General features: G+C 37.8%; 1 protein-coding gene across 14 annotated transcripts in view; it reads left to right on the top strand.

The window, feature by feature from the left end:
- Positions 1 to 23408, top strand: part of LOC100116974 (neurabin-1) — a 554139-nt gene that overhangs the window by 235385 nt on the left and 295346 nt on the right. For 13 of the 14 annotated variants that reach the window (XR_004345143.1, XM_031932213.2, XM_031932231.2 and 10 more), the window contains one exon: positions 3695 to 4000. The exons of the other annotated variant lie outside the window; for it this stretch is intronic. Coding sequence is in view for 12 of the 13 variants with exons in the window: in XM_031932213.2 (XP_031788073.1) it covers positions 3695 to 4000 (306 nt within the window). In the remaining variant the exon portion in view is untranslated. The remainder of the gene's footprint in view (positions 1 to 3694; positions 4001 to 23408) is intronic. 14 annotated transcript variants of the gene reach the window in all.

The raw sequence follows: 23408 nt of genomic DNA, 5'->3' as shown, positions 1-23408 counted from the left end.
TCTTTTAAACGTCGCCATATTGGATTTTTGAGTGAAAAATACGCAATTCTGATACCAGAGATGGAAAGTAGAGAAAAAAATACTTCAGAAAAAGTATGTTTGCTTTGAATATATCCGTGGAATATGTGATAGATTTACGGTTGAAAACAGAGTTACGATTTCTCTGTTTTGGACGTTAATGGGTTAAGATAGAATATTGGGTAAATTGCAAGTATTGCTAAATTTATAAATCTTTTGGAAATATGAAAATTTTACAAGTTTTAGAAATATTCGAAAATATTCTTTTACCTGGTCAAGGCATAAATTGCTCAAGAGCAGGGACTAAGCGCTTTAGTTGCGCTGGCGCTTAAGTTGCGCTTCGGCTAGTGAGCTAGTACGGGTTTTGCGGGTCCTCTCACATTCATACTTGCACACATACATTCACACCTATAAACAAAAATCATTCATACATTTTGAACAAAAGCTAATGAGTTCAAATTATATATATATATATATATATATATATATATATATATATATATATATATATATATATATATATATATATATTAAATTAAAATGGTGGAATGAGTGAGGGAAGTTTGGGTGAATAAATCAACGCAAAACACAATGAATTTCGCGGGAGAAAAAAGACGACTTGCCGTGGCGTAAATGAGAGCTTGAGAGATATAAGCGAACACCACACAAGGAAATATGCAGCATCCAAACTTTTCATTGGCCGCCCTATTTTCTCGCATCTACTACCACATACGTATAAAGGAGGTGACGGTGAGGGAGCTTTCGGGTATAAAAGGCCCAGGGCACGAGGCTCCACAGACAGTCTCTCGTAAAAAGTGTCGCCGCGCAGAAGCTCTGCTCGAATCTGGTACACTAGGTCGCGTCGGACTTCAACTTTTCATGCGTAACTTTTGTCGAGACTTAGGATCTCACATGATTGAAATTGTCGGGTCTTAGAAGAATTTACGGTCGGTCGAAACTTCTTCCGTTGAAATCACTATCGGGACTAACTCCTGACTTCTGACGCACCCATTTATACTCAAAATCTATTTGCTTTGGAAGATGAGCCGACGCCCCACTGAGAGGATGTGCTGGTAGCAGAGCAGGTCAAAAGCAGAATAAGACACAAGATAAGTGAAATACACACACATAGGCCGTACGCCTCAAAAAATATTCTCCTTCTCTCTTTCCCTTTCTCATAATTCATCATTCAATCATAACGATAGGAGTGCTGTCCTACATTATTGACTGCTAAGAACAGGTTAGCTCGCATTATAAATCGGAGTATTCAATTTATGGCGCTAAGACTTTGTGTGTCGAAGCTTCGTCATCATCCGTTCTTATATAGCGAATCAACCCGTAGAGTTACTGTTCAGTGACAACTCTCATAAGTTTAGGACATAACAGTTGTCTAGTTTTCCCTTGTTAAGTACTTTTTCCTGGAAGAGTATTGTAGTTTCCCTGGTCGTTCGTAATTCTGAAGCAGCTTTCTGGTATATGATTATTAGTTTTGCATATCAAGCAGAATTTCTCTTGTTATCTTCCTAACATTTCAATTTTTTTACAAGTGTCTATTTTGTTTGCTGTGTTTGTTTTTAAATTTATTACAGAAATTCTTCACAGACTTGACACTTGTTGCTTGGATTTATATCTTGCTACAAGAATATTTGCTCTTTCGCCTTTTGCCTCTTTGTAGCCCATTGTTTCACATATTAAACATATTCTAAATGGTAACCTGCTTTCACATATTTTACAATATTTGATTGTGTGACCTTTCTTGTTGCACTTTTTGCACACAACTTCTGGACAATTATGTACTGTATGTCTCGTAATGTCGCAACATTCACAATTTTATACGCTATTCATCATTGTATTTGAATATATGTTTAAGTTGTGTCCTGTCTCTTTGGATTTCCAGCATACTTCGTAATCTCCTATATACTGGAATGCCTCACATCGTATCCCATTTCTTGACAATATTGACAGTGTTATTCTGTTTTTTTTATTAAATCGGTCGGTACTAATTAAATGCTTGACTACAGAATTTACAAATCAATTTTATTCTATTTGTAACGTTCCTGCAATTATTAAAAATTGGACTGCTCTTTTGCAACATACTCATGCTGCTGAACGGCAAAAAAAAGATCATTGTTGAATATCTGCATATTTGCCACGTCAGAACCTTTGTTCGTCAAATGAAGATCGGCCTTGTCTGATCCAGGACATAACAAAATCCATCGAAGTACTATTCCGAAAGCAAGATACATATATAGCCCAAATGTTTTTGTTTCGTAAAATCACGAATCATATAAGAACGGGCATACTAGATTCACATGATCAATATTTGTGAAGATAGCGGACACTTTAATAACCAGTTTTCGAGCTAGTAGATTTGCACAAGTTTTTGCCTACATTGCCGTTAGTTTTAAATCCATGCGATACTTATGTATTAGATATAATAAACACGAGCATGGGCGACGTATTGTAATCGTTGCGACGCTGTGCCTCCCAACATAGGTGCGCAACACCTAGAGCCTCGCAGCACTAGGATTTTTCTTTAACCGTGGGATTTGGCGCGATTGCCACGTTTAGAAGAACGCTAGGGAGAGAGGAAAATAATCACTCACAATAGTAATGGTTTATTGCACTTGCGAGAAGCATAGCCCAGAGAGATCGCACCGCGTGGCCAGTGCGATCTCTCGGCTATGCCTCTCGCTTGTGGCAAGCCCGACCAGCTGCAACTGTGCAGCTAGGCTTTCCGCTCGTAATTCGTCTCTCTCTCTCTCTCTTTCTCTCTCTCTCTCTCTCTTGGCTTACTCTCTCTCTCTCTTTCTCTCTCTCTCTCGCTCTCTCTCTCTCTCTCTCTCTCTCTCTCTTTCTCTCTCTCTCTCTTGGCTTACTCTCTCTCTCTCTTTCTCTCTCTCTCTCGCTCTCTCTCTCTCTCTCTCTCTCTCTCTCTCTCTCTCTCTCTCTCTCTCTCTCTCTCTCTCTCTCTTGGCTCACTCTCTCGTTGTCTTCTCTCGAGGCTCCTGGTGGACATTGGTGTTCTTGTCGACGCCTTCCTAGGCTTCTCCTGGACCTGATGACGTCCGGCTGCTTCGGTTCTCCTACGCCAATGTTGCCAGCTACTCTGGTCCTCTTAATGGTGATGGCGGACTAGCAAGCTTCCTTCCTCTCGTGCTGATCGGGATAGCCGCTGGCTAGTCCGGGCGTTGGCACTCCCTAATGCCAACGCGCCGCACCTATAGCTCACGCGAAACACACATGCACTCGAGAGACTCTCTCAATCTCCTCTAATCGTCGACCTGAGGTTGACGAGCAAAGGAGAACACACTGACTCTCTTGAACGTCGACTCGCTCCGTCGACAGCCGGGAGAAAACTGGCGGATTTCCCGCTTGTTTTTGCGCTCACTCTTCTCTCGTGCCCGTCAGGCCCGTGCTTCTTGCTGGTGCCTGATTGGCTTACAGTCTGCGCTGATAACGAGCCACGCATCGGCGCCCGATTATTGGCTCGCGCCTGCGGAGGACCAATCGGGGCGCGCGTCGACGAAGCTTGCTCTCGCGCCAACGATGCTCACTCTCGCGCATTTGCAACGTCGCATCATTGACAGAATTTATTTACAAAAAATAATCAACGGAAACCAAAAGTTTTAATTTCTTAAACCTTAAAAAATATATTAATATATTTCTGTTCCAGTTAGTCGAACTTGAAAATAATGGTGCTAGTAGCGAAGAATATGCTTTGAAACTACGTGAATCTGGAATACGGTTACATGAATCGGAACGTGCTTTAAGCGCAACTCGCCAAGATCTTGCCAATGTACGTGAAATGTTATTGCAGCTTACTAACCAGAATGCTATTTTTCAACAAAAATATGCTCGCGCTAGAAGAGCAGCTCGTGAATTACGATCGGATGTAACTTTACGAGATGAATTTTATCAGCAATTACTTCAAGAGAAAGATACAGAATACAACGCTCTTGTAAAAAGTCTCAAGGATAGAGTAAGTATCAATGTAAATTACATTAATCTTTTATAAAGGAATCATCCTGAATGGTTCTTTTATATGTCTCCGAGATTTTCGCGATATTCGTTAATCTGGTCAAATAAAAAAATTAAAAGTATTTTTACCTCAAAATCGCATGAACGTTCTTAAATAACATTGTGACCCCGTGGCTTGGGTTTGGCGCATAACTCATTTGTTGTTAGCCTTGCCAAGCTAGAGGACTTACGTCGTCAGCTCGCGGAGAAAGTAGTGAAGTCCGTCGCTTGTTTAAATACAGGAATGAATCTAGAAGCAAGGTTGATAACGTCTAGAATAATAACTCACAATCAGAATTCTCTTTCGTAAAACTTCGGCTGATTTTGCCTGTAACTACTTTAATTCAGTCAAATTAACAATAGTCTATGTGCTAACTGACGCTCGGTTAGGTTTGGGAATGTTTTCGTAAGTCTTAATGCAAGAGACGTTCGCTTAGATAGACTCTCGTCTCTGGAGTTCGATATTTGAGCGCGACGCTATGCTAATCTAAGTATCGTGCTTACATGTGGCTAGTACGTGCTGTATTTATTCGTTCGCGCGCGAGAGAGCAGGAGAGGGAGAGAGAGAAAAAACGGCCTCTCACATGAATGTAACAGAAAGGTAACAAAACCGTCACTTCACAGTAACAAAATTGTCACAAAGCGGTTACATGACGGTCATGGTCAACTATGTGACCACCATGCACATTATATCGATGAAACGTTCGTTGATAGAAAGTTCGTAAATCAAAAAGAATTTCTTTTTAAAAAGAACCAACCGTAGAGAAAATATTTTGTTTTTAGTAATATTTTTCAACCAAAAAGAGCATTAAAAATAAGTGAGAAATTTATGTACTCCAAGTCTTAATGAGAAAAACCGAATTACAACATATGTTGTGATATACATGATGCGTATCATATAAACTGTGTACAGATAGTAAAGTAGGACTGTATTAAATATAACAAATGAAAGTATTGATTAAATTGAACTGATATATTAACTGGTGAGTATGCTAATCTTTTAACCTCACATTAGCGTCTCTCTATCGTTGCCAGAATTTTCAGCAGATTCTGCGCAGAAACTCTCGGCAGACGCAAATTTTTCTGGGCCGAATTTGGACAAAACTATCTGGTCAGATGTTACTGATAATTAACTGTGCGGCCAGAAATCATGGCGTATTTTCTACCAGGGTTGGTCTGTCCAGAACCCTCATTGGGTACGTTATTTTTATTTTGACAATCAGCTATAACGGTGTGCTGGGTGCAGTTGTTCAGTTACCAGCTCCGCTATAATCAAGGTCCGTAGACCTCGTTACTCTCGAGAAAGAGAGTCGTCGGGATAGCACCTAGTGCTGAATAGGTTCCGGCCAGGCCAGTTACGCTGCGATCTCGTACATATACGAGACGCAAGCCCGCGGAGGCGGCTGGGTCGGTGATGGAGCGAGATACAAGTGTACGCGTAGGAACACGCAAAATAACGACTACCGAGATTGTTGAGGGACAGTCACATCGTTTATTGATAAGCTATATACAGGGCTTGCATGCGAGCAAGCGAGGTCGCAGGTACGAGGGAGGATAAGGAGAGCCCTGGCGAGTGTAGCGTGAGAGAGAGAGAGAGAGAGCTGGCACTTACAGTTAGCCGGTATCGCCCTAATGTTCGCTGTCAGCAGTCGGAACCCCGTCGGTGCAGTTCTGGATGCGGTAGCGAGACGCAACGTCGTATACGCACGCACACTCACACACTTCGACTTTCACTCTCTTAGCAGCTATCTCCCGAAAGTACTGAGCGTCTCGCGAGGAGTCAGTTCAAAGGTCGGATCGTATCTGGCGGCACGCGTCTCAGTCGCGTGTCGCCGAATTTTCTCTCTCTCTCCCTCTCTCTCCGCCTCTCTCGTGTCGTCCAGCGGCTCTCCCCGCCTTGCCAGCGCTGGTACCTGTAACAGTGTGAATTTAGTACAAGTCTTTCTTCTCGCGGCATGCTGAGCTTATGACGTGCTAATATCGCCCGTCATACAGCATAGATGAATCCTTATAGTTTAGTAGAGTAAATGGTCATATTATAGGTCCTTTTTGCTTCCTTCCTAAGGAAGCCTTGTAATAGTAATTTTTGGAGTTTGTATAAAAACATGTGGGAAGTGTGTTTTGATGCATTTTCAGTCGAAAAATGATGTTTTTGGAAAATGTCCGTACGGATGTATGTGTGTGTGTGTGTGTATGTAGACGCCTGTATCTCAGTTTCTACTGTTTTAACTAGAACATAGTGGGAAAAAGGCCGTTTTTACATTTTGTGTACGCGTTTTTTTATAGTGATTTTTTAGTTTTGATATATCATTTTTTTCTAATAAAGTTATTGGAAAAGTTAATTGCTTAGTATGTACCTGAAAGAGAATAATAAAATTACCTATCTTTTTACCACGAAAAATTGATATTATCGTTCGTCGTTCTTTTATTATACACCATAAAGCGCAATTTTTTAAAATTATTTTAACTTGAAGACTATATGTTGAATCTTTTTTTTTAAAAAAACATAATTATTGAAAGTTATTACGACTATATTCCACTTAAATTTTAAGTTATTTCATGGGACAGATCTTGAGAAAATCATTGAAAACTGAAAAAAAGTCGTTTTTCTACGTGACGCGATAACTGGAGTAAAAAAGCAATAATCGAGTTTAAATTTTGGATTTAGTTAGCATTATATTAATCCCTTAATCCGTTTTTTGGGCTGTTTATGAAACCAGTTAGTTTCAAAGATATTAAGCTTAAAAATGTTGTTTTCTCACCCTGTATACTTTATATAACTAAAAACTGCATCGCTTAGATCTCAGCTTCTATTTAATGGATTTTAATGTATACCTAGGCTCGTTCTTTGCTGTTTTTGTTTTACCAATTTGTTAAAAACAAGATTTTCAGTTACGCATTTGCGTTTTTTATGGCGATTTTTCGATCACTAGTGATTTTGGATACGTTCCACGAACTATCCTAATCATTTTAACTCGTAAACTAAATGTTGAACTATGCTTCTCAACCGTATTTCAATCACAAGTTAACCCTGTTAGAAATATACAGGTTGGTTAATAAGATGTCAGGTAAAAAGAGAGGGTGATATCTCGTTGGAGCTTCGTTAAACAATTATAGTTATGCGAGAAAAAGAGAGAGAGAACTATAATTGATTATGTATATATAATTGATTCGAAATAATTTTATCTATCAAACGAAAAAGTACAAAAACTTTATAGAATTATATATGAAGTAAAAACAATTCACATGTTAAAGCAATACATATTGTTAAAGGAAGCTACGTGCCAAAGAATTGGCAGCGGTTTTTTAGGTTGGGATAGAAAGGCAGAGCGGCAAATTTTCAGATTGACATAAAGAAAGAAATGAAGTACTGTATAAAAAATCGTTACTTAAGTCAAAATACAAATGTCAAAATATCTTACAAAAAGTGCAGGTTCTTTGAAAATAATGAATTCGCAAAATATTATTTATTTTAAAGATAACAGGATTCAATACATTTTGAAATAATGTGAAATTTTTAGAATATTTATTTTAATTGCTACTCTTCTTTAAAAAAATCTAACGGTAAAATATTAGAGAATAAATATCATACGCCATGCATGGTAGAATAATAATTATACGGAAGTTAAAAAGTACAACAGAAATTTAACGTAATGCCTATTAATTTGACAGATAGCACCACTTTACGAGGTAAGAACATTGCAAGAATTTTTGCGAGACAGAGAAAAGTTACGATCTGTCATAGTCGTGAGCCCATGGCACAGCACCTGATGCTGGCATACGCAGACTGCTGTTGGCCAGCGGCCCGGCAGATCGACAACGACACTCGCCTGATTAGGAGTTCCTCGCTACTGCTAATAAACGAGAACTACCATCAAGTGTCTCTTTGTTTCCAGCAACTAAGTACCACTCTCCTTTTGTAACACATGGAATCCCTCGTGACTCGTGCGCTTAGGAAATATAAGAAGTAGGACTAGTAAAAACCTGTCCGTCAGAAAAAGAACCTTTAATTTGGAAAAAAATTCTATCTTCGAAGTAGATCAATTCAACAATTACAAGTTCCCAAGAACTTGAACGAAAAAAGCGATTTTTTTTTTAATACGCAATCAAAGCAACACCGAATTGTAAAGAGAGATTTCATGTGCCGTTGAGGATTCGAATTTTACATCGGAACCTGAAGAAAATTAAGGCTGCAACAACAGAAAAAGAAATTACTTACAAACTGCAACTGCACCTCACAAAATAAAAGAAGTGTGCCTTCATAATATACGAACCGCAGTAGTAACGGCCTAAAATTTCACCAGGAACCGGCGTGCATAAAAAAAAGACACGACCAACGGACCCTTAAAGCCGACATCGACCATCTAAGCCCGCCTAGGCCATCAAGGTGTACTCATCACACGCATTCAATTGCCAGCACGAACCAGCTGTGCGCACGCGAAGTCGCAGCTGCACCCACGTCAGTCGCAGTCACCCTTCGCAATTGCAGTCATCCCAGACTCCACCAACTTTATTCAATATTATGACAGATACAACAAAGAAATCAAATAGCAACACAAAAGAAAGCGGATCGCTAAGCGAGCCGGAATGGGACCCTAAGCAAAGAAAATATGTACGTGAGATCATTAGAATCCAACGAAAACTATCACTACGCACGCGTAGAGCATTAAAGTCCCGTCGCGAATATGAGGGTATCCCGTTATCATCTAACGAAGAAGCTGAATCAAACAAACTTATGCACGACGAGATGTAGCTCAAGGCTAGGAAAATCGACTATACCCACTAAATCAAACGCCAAAACAATATGAGTTCTTAAAACCGTCAAGTGAAACAAGCGGCAAAAAACAAACCGAAAAATATAAGTAAGTTCGACGATAACGTAGAAGGTACATGCGCGTTATCAGACATTTCTGCGATTTAAGGGTTGCTGCCGCCGATCCATTACCAAGTGCGAAGCGAACGGCCCCACATGCTTGACAAAGCTTTCCGCATCGCACTCGAATACGAAGAAAGGCAAAGTGCACGGCGCGCGAAATATAGTAATGCAGCATTAAACCATACGTTACTCGCGCTACCTAAAACAGCCCAGGTACGAAGGGCAACAGCTGTAAAAGGAAAGCAAGAAGCACAACCCACGCAAGTGCTACAACCAGATAGCCTTAGACCGGAATTTTGTTTATATTGCGAAAGAATGGGCCACAATATTATTAGTTGCATAACACTGTTGGTACTCGCGTAAAAAAAAATCATATCAACACATACAATCAACGCTCACGCAATTCGAGTGATAATAACCATTATAGCGACACAACTAACAAAAATGCGCAAAACTTCGACCACAATAATAATACGCACAACGCGAACAACAATTGCAACTGTGATAAAAGGCAAATCAATCAGGCAACTACCGCAGAAAAATGTCAAAAGTAGTTATCGCCATAATTTAAGCGGAAATCAACCTGGTACAGACAACGACGGCAGCAAAAATGAAAGTAAGCCTTTCGAGGAACGAAAATCAGTATATAAGCTATGGTGATACAGCGGCATGGCGATACTAATTTATGGTGATACTAATCCATACTGATACTACTTCACATATATTGTATTTCACCCGGGCGCTCCATGCAGTGTAATTCATCCATGCGCTACACGCGTTGTAATTCACCCGTGCTATTTCACGCACACGTTCAGTTCACGCCCGTTCTAATTCACAAAATAATTTTTTTTTCGTTCTCGCTTCACGGTACAGAAAGAAAAAATTTTTGGTTTTGCGAAGATTCGAACCGAGAACCTTTCGGTTAGCAGTCGATAAACTTACCTACTTACTCGTTACGAGATCTTGAAAGGTTAGGTTTGAATTACCATTATAAGCTTATCTACTACTACTACTAAGTATAAATTATTGATTTACATAACTGTAACTTTATTAATTTAAACTTTATTAATTAATTAAAAAAAAACAAATTAAGTCACGGCGATTTAAACCCGGGATTTTTCGATTTCAAGTCCGTGGCCTTTGCGACTCGCCCATTGTGACCTCTTAGCGTGCTACTTAAATCTTTTGTAGCCATTTTGTTCAGGCAGAGAAATCGTATTTGTAGAATATTTTTGCGAATGCTATTCCCATTTAGAGGAGGGAGAGGAGGATAACGAGGGATCTTTTTTGTTTTGTCATCGTCATTTGGGAGCCTCGTGTAGCCGGACTTACTTTGGTTTGAACTTATTTTGATCAAATGACTCTAAAGAGCGATTGTGCAAGTATTTATGCTTTATCGGACGAGATGTCACTCCACTCCATGAACACGTGATCGAAGTAGTAACGCCTCATGAGTCTGACGTTCTGTTGTGCACGGGTGACTTTGTGCGCTTCATTATGATTCGTGCATATGGTGACGAGTTTTGGATGATCGGTGGCTGGATAGCCGCAATCAGTGATTTTGGTGAATTTAAAGTTGAATCGTTTAAGGCACTCCTTTCGTACATCACCAATGGCGAAAATCTTGCTAGCGTCCTTAAGTGCATTTCGAAGAAGATTTACTATTTTAGTGTATTCGTGATCACTGGAGTCCCAGCTTAGTCCGTGATGATAAAATTCAAACCATAAATTTTCACGCTTTTACTTCTGAGATAACTTGCACCAAGGAAATGGTTATTTGAATAAAAGGACGACAGGTTCAGCGTCTTCCTTGAGGGGCAGAATGGCCAACTGCTTTAAGACGAAGTCTTTTCCGGGTTTCTTGAAGCCCTGCATGTCCACTGCGTACTCTATCTTATATGAGCGTCTTGATGTCACCACTGACATGATTATACTGAACGATGCGATCGTGTAAGATCAAGCAGTAAGCTGAAGCTTACAGCTGAAAAGTTATCTCGAGATTCAAATTCAAGACGAACGTCAACTGCAGCACTTTTCAGGGACCTGTTTTGCTTCAAGCAGTCGATTATGAGTGGTAAGCGCGAAATAAAATCGTTCTTATTCACGACAGGCTCTGAAACTTTGTCGTAGTAAAGGTTCTGGAAATTCACAAACACATCATACAATATGGCGTATTGATAATGGTTAATATCTAAATTTAAGTTGCTGTATGGATATTGTTGCGAGTTTAGGAAAAGCTTCACGTCGAATTGACTAGCAATCTCAGTTTGCTGATTCTTACAATTTGTTTGAAATCCTAAGATTACGAAAAGTGGCTTTTTCAACTGATTGAAAGTCTTAACAGTCCACACATATTTAGTCGAGGTTGGAAGAACCGGGTACTCATATAACTCTCAGCTGCGGAAACTCATACTAATTGGTCGATTCTTTTTTATGTAATTTAGAATTTGAATTTTATTAGTGTTGGATGCTACGACGTACGGCATGAGCCATTTCATTTTCTCCAATTCTCATTTATAGTCCTTGAAGGTAGTGACACCATTCGTAAGAGGCGCTGTCTGGATGATTGCATTCAAATCGTTTTGCGACCTAGTCAGTACAAGCTCATGTTTCACGTTGACTACGATCTTTCTGCAATCTTTGGCAAACCCAAATATCATACATAGCGGTATGTTCACGTCGAAGTTGCCGGAGGCATTGGTCAGTATAGGTATGGGATATAGGAAAAATATAGATATGGGATATAGTGAGGTAAAAATAAGATAGGATTGGGCACTACTTTCACACAGAGGTGGTGGAAGGCCCCCGGCAGCTGATCTGAAAGGCTGCGCTGATAATGGAGTGAAAAAAAAAGTTCATGATACCTTGGACAACGATAGACAAACCTCAAAAAAAAGAAAAAAAAAAGAAATTTCTAAAAAAAATATTTGTAAAAAATTATTGTATTTGATAAAACAATTTTAAATTCGGTAAGAAGTTGTAAAATGTGAATATTCAAAATGTTCATTAGGGGACAGTTTCGCAAAAATCGGGAAATTTTTATAAAAATTGGTTGTTCAAAGTTTGAGATACGCTTGTCTTCGCGGGAAATTTTGAGTTGTGCTAATCTAGCATGCGTCAAATGAGTTGTGCTACTTATGACGGGAAATTTAAAGAGAGCTACTCTTCGTAGGGAGCGACGATATAGCACCTGGATCCCTTTCTTTGGGCTGTTTATGAAACCAATTAGTTTCAAAGATATTTAGCTTCCAAATTTTGTTTTCTCACCCTATATACTATGAGTCGTTTTTTCTGAGTGATGCGATGACTGGAGTAAAAAGGCAATAATCAATTTAAAATTTTAGATTTAGTTAGAATTATATGTACTTATAATGTAATATAACTGTGACTTAGCTGCTTTGAAGTGGTTGACCACTTTCACGATACCTGCAGCTCCTCCTGCCAGTGCGCCACTAGCACTCAATTTAGCGAAAATAGGTATGAGTAACGCCTACCTTGGACAGTACGGGTAAAACGCAAGGAATCAATACCTTATGCTTGCCATCGGCTTCCTTAACCGCATCGCAAGCGCCTTTTAGTGCAGAAATAATAGCTTTGCGAGTTATTGGTTAGTATCACAGATTTGGCAGCAGCTTTTACGATTTTATTCAATTGTAAGCTTTTCTTTTCTTTTCTTCTTTTGTTCGCACCCATTCCAAATTTCGTCTTTGATAATTAATAAATACTATTTTCTTGTCTAATTATGTATGAATTTAGGTGAAAAATAATATCCAGATTATTTCTTTAATCTGTTTATTCAGAATATAAAACAAAAGGCGCCTGCAACATAATACAAGAGAAATTTCCTATTGCCGGCCATTTGGTCGTACAAAAGTTTAATTTTATTTAATACAAGTACATTTACATTAGAATGAATTATACCTTTGTGAATTATTCATACGACTTGCTTTCTATTTCTCTTACAATATTCAATTCTGAATAGTAGGTAATGTTTTTTCCTTTTACAATATCAAGCTTACGACTATTTCACTCTCTGACAGAACGGAAAAGGAAGAGGTATCGTATATTCGCGAACGAACGCAAGAGACGTGACTCACACGTACATACACACCAGCCTAAAGCTTCTTTCTCATGAAAATAATTACACTACAGTCTTTAACTTCATGGTTTTTGAAACAGCAAAAGCAGCTATTTTTTCACCGATGCTCGCATCTTTCAAAGAATCTCTTTTTGAAGCTTTGTCAGCTAAAATTTTAGCAGCAATAGTTCTTGCCTCGTCGTTATCACGATTCTGTGAATATGCAATATCGTGCTCTTTGCAGGCTACGTCGAAATGATTAATTCTTTGATCTCCTCGTGCTAAACGTTTTTCTAACTTGGTACCTGGACCGCAGTATGGATGCCCTGGCAAGAGAAGTTCCACCCCTAGGTTGTTGATAATTTTATTTACGAAACCAAGACCACGCCGTCGTCGTCTGTGTATCATTACCCTTCGAAGGTTTGTAACTTACTGATGACGAGAGTATATAAGCGTTCATTTTATACCTGAGCGACTAGGAGATGTCGAGCATCTGAACAGTTCAAAGCATGACTCTGTAACGCCCCGCCGACTCTGTAACAAGCTCCGCAAAAAACTATACAGAAAAAAAACTAAAATTTATTGAATACATTTTTAGATTTTACGCGAGTATCGCGCTCCCCCATTTTCAATTAGGATGAGTCCGCGCTACAGCTGACAGCGCAACTTCAGCAGCGCCACGAGCCAGCGAGCGGCGGTAGCAGCAACACCGAAAGAAGAGGGAGAGCGCGCAACACACCATATATATATATATATGTATATAGAAGCGGCGAGCGCAGCGTCGCAAGATAAGGAGAACCGACGGCGGCGGCGTAGCGCGCGCATATTATAAATTATTTGTATGAATGGGTTTTGTACATAGGTGTGAATGTCTGTGTGAAAGTGTGAATGTGATAGTATTTTCGGCGGCACGATCCCCGCTTGCTCCGAGGCCTATAAAAGGACTCGCACGGCCAGTATGAGCTCACTAGCCGAAGCGTAACTTAAGCGCCAGCGCAACTAAAGCGCCTAGTCCCTGCTCTTCAGCAACTTATGCCTTGAGCAGGTAAAAGACTTAGAATATTTTCAAATATTTTTACACTTATAAAAATTTCGAGTCAGGCACGATATCGCATCATAAAGCGTATCAGTCCTAGACTTAGAAAAATTCTAATTCTTGTCAAAATAACTTAGAAGAATTTCATTACATAATTTAAACTTGTAAAATTTCGAATAAGATCAGATAACGCAAATTTAAGCGTATCTGCATAAAATCTCTTCTTCTAACAATACGATTCAAATCAGATTACGCAACTTAAACGCGTATCTGTTTATTTTTGTTTGTAAAAATCAAAACGGATTTACCCATTTAATTTTGGTGATAATTAGAATATATGCAAGATATACGCAATATTCTATTATTTATTTATTTGAATATATTTATTTTTGTTATAAAGAACAAAAAAAATCTCTTTATTGCGATAAACCTCCACTACCTGGTATCCCGGACCTGAACTATCATAATTGAAAATTATTATAAAAATTTAAAATCTTTCTATTTAATCTGTTGTCAGAATCACGATGCAGATTAGTAAATGTTCGCGACTTTTCAGATAATAAAATCAATAGATTTTGTATTCTTACATAAATTTAATGACTACAGGACCGAGATAAGTCGTGACCGTTTCAACTTTTAAGGAACAGCCTATCAAGCGCCTAAGAGGCATGGCGATCTGTTGCCTAATAGCATGAGGACGGTTTTTTTCTTGCCGTCGAATTGCAACAAGACTGACAGCTTGCTAGTACTCATAACTAATCCTAATAATGTTAGATTTGAAAATGTATACGTGTACTCCAAGTCGTTTAATCAGTCAAAGTATGAATTTTTTAAAGAACTATTGGAGCCTCTCAAGAGTATTAAGTATTTTTCATTCAGTGAACATGAAAAAGTTATAGCACCAGATAGCGCACTTCCCAATTCAATTATGATATTCGACGATATAGCTTGTGAAAAACAGAATAACGTCAGAGCATTCTTTTGCATGGGTAGACATAAAAAAGTTGACTGCTTCTATTTTTGTCAGTAGTATGCACAAGTGCCTAATCATCTTGTGAGAGATAATGGTAATTTTTTGGTAGTATTTTGATAAGATGATGTAAATTTAAAGCATTTATACGATGATCATGTAAATTCTGACATGACATACGCACGATTCAAGGATTTATGCGTGCAATGTTTGTCAGATGTAAATTATGGATTTCTCATGATTGACAAAGATAGCCCAATCAATGCTGGAAGATATCAAAAGCGGTTCGATCAGTTTGCTGTAAATACAGCTCGTGCTTAGTACTGTATATTTAGTCTGACATTGAATGCCAAAGTGCTAGCATGTCTGATTTTCATCAAGAGAAAAATGTACTTCATCAGCTGGTCAAAGCGCGAAACGCTGTCAAGCGCTAATACAGCTCATTAAAATTTGAAAAAGATAATTTTGAGAATGCCGTTGGAGAAACTTTTTGACCAATCGTTGATCCACTTCAAAAACTACTTAAATCGGAAAATAAGAAATCTATCACTGCTGCTACATCACCAGTAGACAACTCGCATAGAAATCCTCTCAAAAAACAAGTAAAAAAGATCAAATCTGAGCGACTTATTGATGATGATGAGACAAATTTGACAAGGATGTTGAATCTTTTTGTGCGAATTCTACTATGCGAGATGACGGAGCTGCGACAGCCTATTATACAGCTCATAGTGAGACTAAAAAATCGATTTGTAAACCCAGTTTAACTTTTCTTAATTAAGCGAATTCGGACAAAGGTATGGATTATGCAAGATAAACGAAAACTACATGCTCGGAAACTCGAAAAGTTCGAAGATAAGAAGATGGTAGTCGACAATGTTGAGTATCTGATAATTGCTGGGTTGATGGACTTGATCGCTTACAAAAATCCTGACAAATAAATTGTCAGTTCTGATGATATGAAAAATTATCGCTGCATTTTAGAAGCAACGAGTGTTCACAGAAAGAAGCTCAACCCTAAGGCAGATATTTGATCTTCAAATAGCAAAAAATATACAGACTACATCACCCCTCTTTTCACTGCCTATATACAAAATTGCTACAATGAACACGCGTATGGATTACATATATTGGGAAGGTCTAAATAAACTGATCAATTGTCTACGTTTGCTTATTGCCAAACAATCGGCTGGCAATCTCAGTCACGTAAAGGAGATTCACTCAATCATAGACGAACTTCGCGAAAGTGGTTATATAAGCTGAGCATTGCCCGTAAACGACATTATCAAAATGAGCGTTGACGTGTTCGGACGTAAATTGAAAAAGAACGAGAGCGACCTTGGTCCTCCTGGTTTTGGTTTCAAAACTAAAGATGGACAGTATGACTTGGATAACAAGAGACTATGCAATATAGCACGCCTCATAAACTCAGTGATGCTGTCGACATAGGTATGCTCCATAGTATACTTCTAATAAAAAATAAAAAAGTGCGAGACGTCACGGATAGATTGCTGGAGGAATTGAAGGATTTAGATTTGCTAATTAAAGCACATGAAGATGAAATGGATAGGCAAGTTTTGGAACTTTGAGCATATGTGAATAATATAAAAGACGGTCTCATAGAGATGTTCGAAGCTAATGCTATATCTGCCTTCATAGCGACAACATTATAAAATACTGCTGATGATGGAGCATTCGAAGACTTGAAGAAGAACTTCACAAGCCTGTTCGTCGTAACTATCCTCGTCGAAAGTTTGTCATGCAAGGATTGGATGGAACTTGGCAGGCTGATTTGGTAGAAATTCTACCTTACTCCAAGAAGAACAAAGGGTATATGTACTTGCTCACTGTAATAGATATATTTTCGAAGTATGCCTGGGCTGTTCCTGTAAAAAAATAACTGAAAATGAAGTTGCTGCTGCGATGATGTCGTTGTTGAGTCAAGGTCGAGTACCAAAACACTTACACACCGACAGAGGCAAAGAATTCTACAATTCTGACTTTAAAAATCTTATGTAAAAGCATAAGATCAATCTGTATTCGACGTATAGCAAAATGAAAGCTTTGGGAGGTAGTGGAAAAAGTTTTTTAGTAAATTCATCCATTATGTAAATAAAAAACCGCTGCCAATTTTTTGGCACGTAGCTTCCTTCAAGATTATGTATTGTTTTAATATCAGAATTGTTTTCACTTAAAATATAATTCTTTGAAGTATTTGTACTTTTTGACATTCGACAGGATAACGCACGCCAATTGTCAAAATGAAACAAACAGAAGGACTCCGGATCTGCTTCATAAAAGAACTTGGAATTTAAGCAGTCTGTATAGTTATAATAACCTTCAATAATCATGATTTTCTAAGAAAAGTTCAACATTTAGTTTCCGAGTTATAATGGTTTCCGAGTTATAGTAATCTTGTTTTTCACGAATTATTAAAAAAAAAAAACAGAAAAAGGATTTTCTCAGGAACTGCCCCATGAAATGACTTTAAATTAAAGTGATGTATAGTCCTAATAACCTTCAATAATCATTTTTTTTAGAAAGGTTCGACATTTAGTTTTCGAGTTTAAAACGATTTCGAAAAATTGCGCTTCATGGTGTATAACAAAAGAATGACGAATGATAGTATAAATTTTTGGCGGTAAAGATAGGTAATTCCATTCTCTTTCAGGTATATATTAAGCAATTTACTTTTATTAGCTTTACCAATAGCTTTATTAGAAAAAACTGAAATCTCAAAATTAAAAAATCACCATATAAAAAAATGCGTCCACAAAATGTAAAAACGGTCTGTTTTTCCACTATGTACTAGTAAAAACAAAGAAAATGAGACTTGAGATACAGGCGTATACGAACACACGCTCACACACACATCCATACGGACATCCGTACTGACATTTTCTAAATACACTATTTTTCGACTAAAAATATATCAAAACACACATCCTACATGTTTTCACACAAAGTCCAAAAATTACTATGACAAGGCTTTTTTGGGAAAGAAGGAAAATTAAATATTCCTTTTTTATTTACTAGTTACATAAACAGGAATAGCAGCAAATTTATTAAAGATCGTACAACTTCCCTCTTAACATTTAAATTTTCATTAGATATAATAAAAGAAACTACATGTAATATCTCACCTCAATTTGCATATAAAATGGAGCTTAAAAAAACAGAAGTTATTATTTAGGACGAAAAATTAATGATACCTTAATGTGCTTTCAATGCAATTGATATATTCTTTCGCGATATTTGAAAAAGTGACGAAATTTTTGGAGGTAAAATTTTGAAAGTAATAGGTGACTTTAAACAGATTTTGCCAATTGTGAGATATACAGGGTGACCCAATTTAAACGGGCACCGCTCATAACTCGTCAGGGACAGCCACAATCGAAAAAATGGTAGAGACCAAAGTTGTAGGATATCGAAGGGGCAACCCGATGGTGACCTTGGATTTGACTTTGAACGCGTTTTTCAAGGTCATTTGAAGGTCAACTTTGGATTTTTAAATAGGAACCCCATTCTTTTATTGCGGGAATGGAAAGAGCGGTAAATTTTACGTTCAGAATGGTATGTTCGGTTGCGGCACTGAAGGTCATCTCAATGTCCTGCAGCCAGAATGAAACCCCGCCTACGTAATTCCTCTAGCAACGCCAAATTTAAAAAAAGTGGTAGAGACCAAAGTTGTTGTATAGGGGGGGGGGGGGGGGAGAATTGTGACCTCGAATTTGAGCCAGTCCTACAAGGTCATTTCAAGGTCAAATTATTTTTTTTCAAACAGCACCCACTTTTTCGACTCCGGATCCTGAAAGCGTGTAAAATGTTGCACTTTAAACGAAGTAGTAAATTTAAAATAGAAGAAAAGATTTTAATCATTTAGCGTACCATTTCCTGCGTTTTGTCATCATTATAAAACTTGATGTCCAGGACCCACGACGAGGACGTAGCAGGGTGGATTTTCAGGTCCCATTTTGATCCGGCCGATGAAGGCAAGACGTGAAGACACCGGCCGATTAAGGCAAGAATCATAGCCCGGCCGATGAAGGCAAGACGTGAAGACACCGGCCGATTAAGGCAAGAATCATAGCCCGGCCGATGAAGGCAAGACGTGAAGACACCGGCCGATTAAGGCAAGAATCATAGCCCGGCCGATGAAGGCAAGACGTGAAGACACCGGCAGATGAAGGCAAGACCATGAAAAAATCACTTTATAAATAGAGTTTAAGCTTTACCTAATTAAGTGTTCAAAAATCCCTCCATGATGTCTAATACATAGTTGAATTCTTCGCTCAAAGCTTCCAACAGTCGACAGAAGCACATGCCTTGGTATGCCTCTGCAAGTATTAATGATTCTTTGCATCATATTTTCTCTAGTAGTAGGGGCGTCCGCATACACGCTGTTTTTCAAAAAGCCCCATAAATAAAAATCTGGGCTCGTGAGATCTGGGGATCGTGGAGGCCACTCAACATGATCTTCACCACGTCCAATACCTATCCATCTATTACGGTATGTTTGATTTAAAAAATCTTGAACATCTAAACTTCTATGCGCAGGTGCACCATCATGTTGAAGCCACATACGCATTCTGGTTTGTATATTAACATCTTCTAACAGATTTGGTAATTCATTTGTCAGAAAATGGAGGTATCTATCTCTGTTAACATTACCGTCAAAAAAGTAAGGCCCAATTAGATAGCCATTAACAATACCACACCATACTACAAGACTCTATTGATGTTGGTGATCGACTGCACGGGTCCAATGAGGATTTTCAATGGACCAATAGTGGGAATTGTGTCGGTTTAGTTGACCTGTATTATGGAAAGTGGCTTCATCGGAAAACATGACGTACCTGAAAAAATGTGGATCGTTTTGCAATCTTTCCTGTGCCCATTGGCAAAATCGTAACCTTCTTTCAAAATCACGTTCTGTTAGCTCTTGGGTCAAAGTAATATGATATGGATGGTAACGATGGAGTCTTGTTATTCTTCTCACTGTTTCTCTCGGGATGCCAGATCGTACTTCTATTTGTCGAATTGAAATATGAGGATCTAAATAAATCATAGCAAGCACCACCAATACTCGTGGATCATTTCGCTCGATAGTCATTACTCTATGACGTTGTCGTGATCTTTGAGGTCCTCGCCTCTCTCGCTGTTCAATTCTCTGGATCGTACTTCGAGATGGATGATGATTTCTGTTTGGGAAACGCCTCCGATATAATTGTGCTGCTGCATTATAATTTCTTCGACACTCTCCCAAAATCAATAAAATATCAACAATTTCGCTTCGACTATAGTCCGGCATATTTACTTAGATTATAAATATTACAAAAATAAAAAAAATGACTCAAATCACATATTTTCAATTATTAAATTAGTATTTGAAGTCGATAAATATCTAAATAAATTTAAAAATTCTACTGCATTACCAGAACTTAGACTGTTTTCTGCAAAAAATAATAAATAAAAAACTACTTAAACAATTATTTAATTGCAAATAGTAATTATTAATTTTTTATTATAAAATAATTTATTGATTAGGAAGCTTTTATGAAATAGATAATAAATAAATATTTTGTAATTCCAAAAGTGTTAAAAGTAAATTTTAATAGATAACTTATAAAATAGTTAAAATTGTATTTTAGTAAAAGATTTATTTTAACTTATTAAATTTTATGAAGTGAAATCAAACTTATACATACATTTAAAATATGGGTAATTAATCGGAATATTTAGCTCTTAAACAATATTTTCTAGAATAATCGCTATGACTTGAAATTATATCAAACATTTTTTAATTTTAAGTAAATTGATTCTTCAAGAAATACCTTCATTACGTATTGCAGAACTTTTTTATACAAGACATTAATACAAAAATTTTAATAGAAAATGTATATTCGTATTATTTTTAATATTAAATGAAATGATGTAAAAAGTACAATCTTCATTTGTTAACAATAATAAATATTCTGTTACGTTAGATAAAAATTTTTTTACATTAACATAACTTTAGATGCAATATTTTATATTAATATGTATGTTATTAATTAATTATTATCGTGTTAAATACAATATTTTACAGCTTACATATTGTACAAGTTTAAATAATGAACATACATTTTTTAGTGTTGTTGGTTGTTTATTATTACTTATCTAATAGAAAAGTGCAAAAAATTTAAGTACCTACCAATTTTTGCTGCAAAAATATTTCTAATAGAATTAAAATATTTATACAGTGGAATTATCACTAAATAATTATATTAACTGTTGCCAGTAATTGTATGTATAATCTGTGTGACGACATGGTATGTATTACAAACTTTATAATTCTGCTTATACATATGTATTTTCAACATGCGTGTTTACATGTATGTGTGTATAGCATATGTATACAAACATACGTATGTATGTATATCTATGTATACTTAAAACAATAATAATTTATGAATAAATTAAATGGAAAAACAACAACGTTATTTAAAAAAACATAATGCAATTTATTTCTGATTCAAATAATAAATGTGTGTAAAATAAATATAAAAACTTTTTTACTTTATACTTCGATGTTTTACTTTTTCTTTTTCTGTATCGATGGCTTTTTATTGTAAAATTCTATTCATATTTTGGCATTACGGTTTATCAATTTATGATTTTTTAAAAATAAAACATTTAATATTTTTTTTACGTTTTTATCAAACTTTGACGGTTTTCTACAATACTTCGATGTTTTACTTTTACTCTTTTTCTGTATCGATGATTGGCTTTTTAATAAAAATTTTCGTTAATATTTTTGGCGGAAGGCCGAGTGTGAGACTCTTTTGACAATTTTCGGAGGCTATTTTTATTTTTGCAAATCGAAAGTTCGGGCGGCAGGTACGGCGCGGGGCCGGGCGCCTGCTTGAAAATCATTCGTGAGTTAAGCGTCGTAGGGGAAGGTTCGACGGAGTCGCGGTGGCAAGACTGAGCGCGGGACTTATTTTAAAAGGCTTATTTCGGGATCCATTTTTATTTTTCGCACATCAGGAGTTCGGGTAGGTAGGTGGCGACCACCTAGAGGAGTCATTCGCAAGTTAACCGTCGGAAGGGATCATTCGGGGAATAGCGAGACTTATGTTTGGACGCTAGCGAGGGCTCATTTGCGTCTTGGCCGCTGGACAGAGAACATCTAAGAAGGGATTTCATCTCGGATACAAAGTAAAAGTAAAGTTTGAAAAAAAATAATTTGACCTTGAAATGACCTTGTAGGACTGGCTCAAATTCGAGGTCACAATTCTCCCCCCCCCCCCCCCCCCTATACAACAACTTTGGTCTCTACCACTTTTTTTTAATTTGGCGTTGCTAGAGGAATTACGTAGGCGGGGTTTCATTCTGGCTCCAGGACATTGAGATGACCTTCAGTGCCGCAACCGAACATACCATTCTGAACGTAAAATTTACCGCTCTTTCCACTCCCGCAATAAAAGAATGGGGTTCCTATTTAAAAATCCAAAGTTGACCTTCAAATGACCTTGAAAAACGCGTTCAAAGTCAAATCCAAGGTCACCATCGGGTTGCCCCTTCGATATCCTACAACTTTGGTCTCTACCATTTTTTCGATTGTGGCTGTCCCTGACGAGTTATGAGCGGTGCCCATTTAAATTGGGTCACACTGTATAGTAGAAGAACCAAAATTATTGAATATTGTATAAAAATTTTTTTTGTGCCGTACGCAGATCAAGCTCTGCACAAGTGGCCCTTCGACACCAGATCCCCACAGGTACTATCGTTAAACAATACTTTCGTAGGGCCCATTAACTAGCCTTTTTTAGCCTCTCCTTTGATGTTTGACATTTCCATACATCCCCCGCCCACCAAGGTGATAAGGGGTTCAGGATCAACCTCGTCTTCTTCATTCTGCATCATCCTGCTGTCTTCTTCATTCTGTATCGTCCAACCATCTGCTTCCTGCAACATCTTCCGGTCGTCTACTTCGAGCAGCATCGACCAGCCATCCTCTGGACAGACTTAACCCCAACACCTACTTTCCTCTGCATCGGGTGAAGGACTCTGGGCTCAACTCAGTTACCTACGTTCCTCAGCATCGGTCAGGGAGCACTTAGAGGTACTCAACCCTAGCTCCTACGTATCTCTGCATTAGGCAAGGAAGTAAGAGCTTAACTCTGTGACCTACGTTTCTCTGCATCAGTCCGAGGAGAGTTTTGTATCTACTACATAGTGGCCTTCGTCTAGCAACAGTTTTACTCAGCCGTTTTGCCTTGTCCTTTCCTTCTGTTCTCTTCGTCATTTTTAACTTTCTTGAGTAACTTAACTTTTTCTTAACCTTTCTTCCCTTACGTAGTTGTTTACTGCGTAGCAGCCATCCTTCGACGCTAGCAGAGCTGTCATCATTGACTCAGGGGTCACC

The sequence above is a fragment of the Nasonia vitripennis genome (assembly GCF_009193385.2).
Source record: "Nasonia vitripennis strain AsymCx chromosome 1 unlocalized genomic scaffold, Nvit_psr_1.1 chr1_random0006, whole genome shotgun sequence".
Taxonomy (NCBI): domain Eukaryota; kingdom Metazoa; phylum Arthropoda; class Insecta; order Hymenoptera; family Pteromalidae; genus Nasonia; species Nasonia vitripennis.
This window is presented reverse-complemented; position numbering and strand designations above follow the sequence as displayed.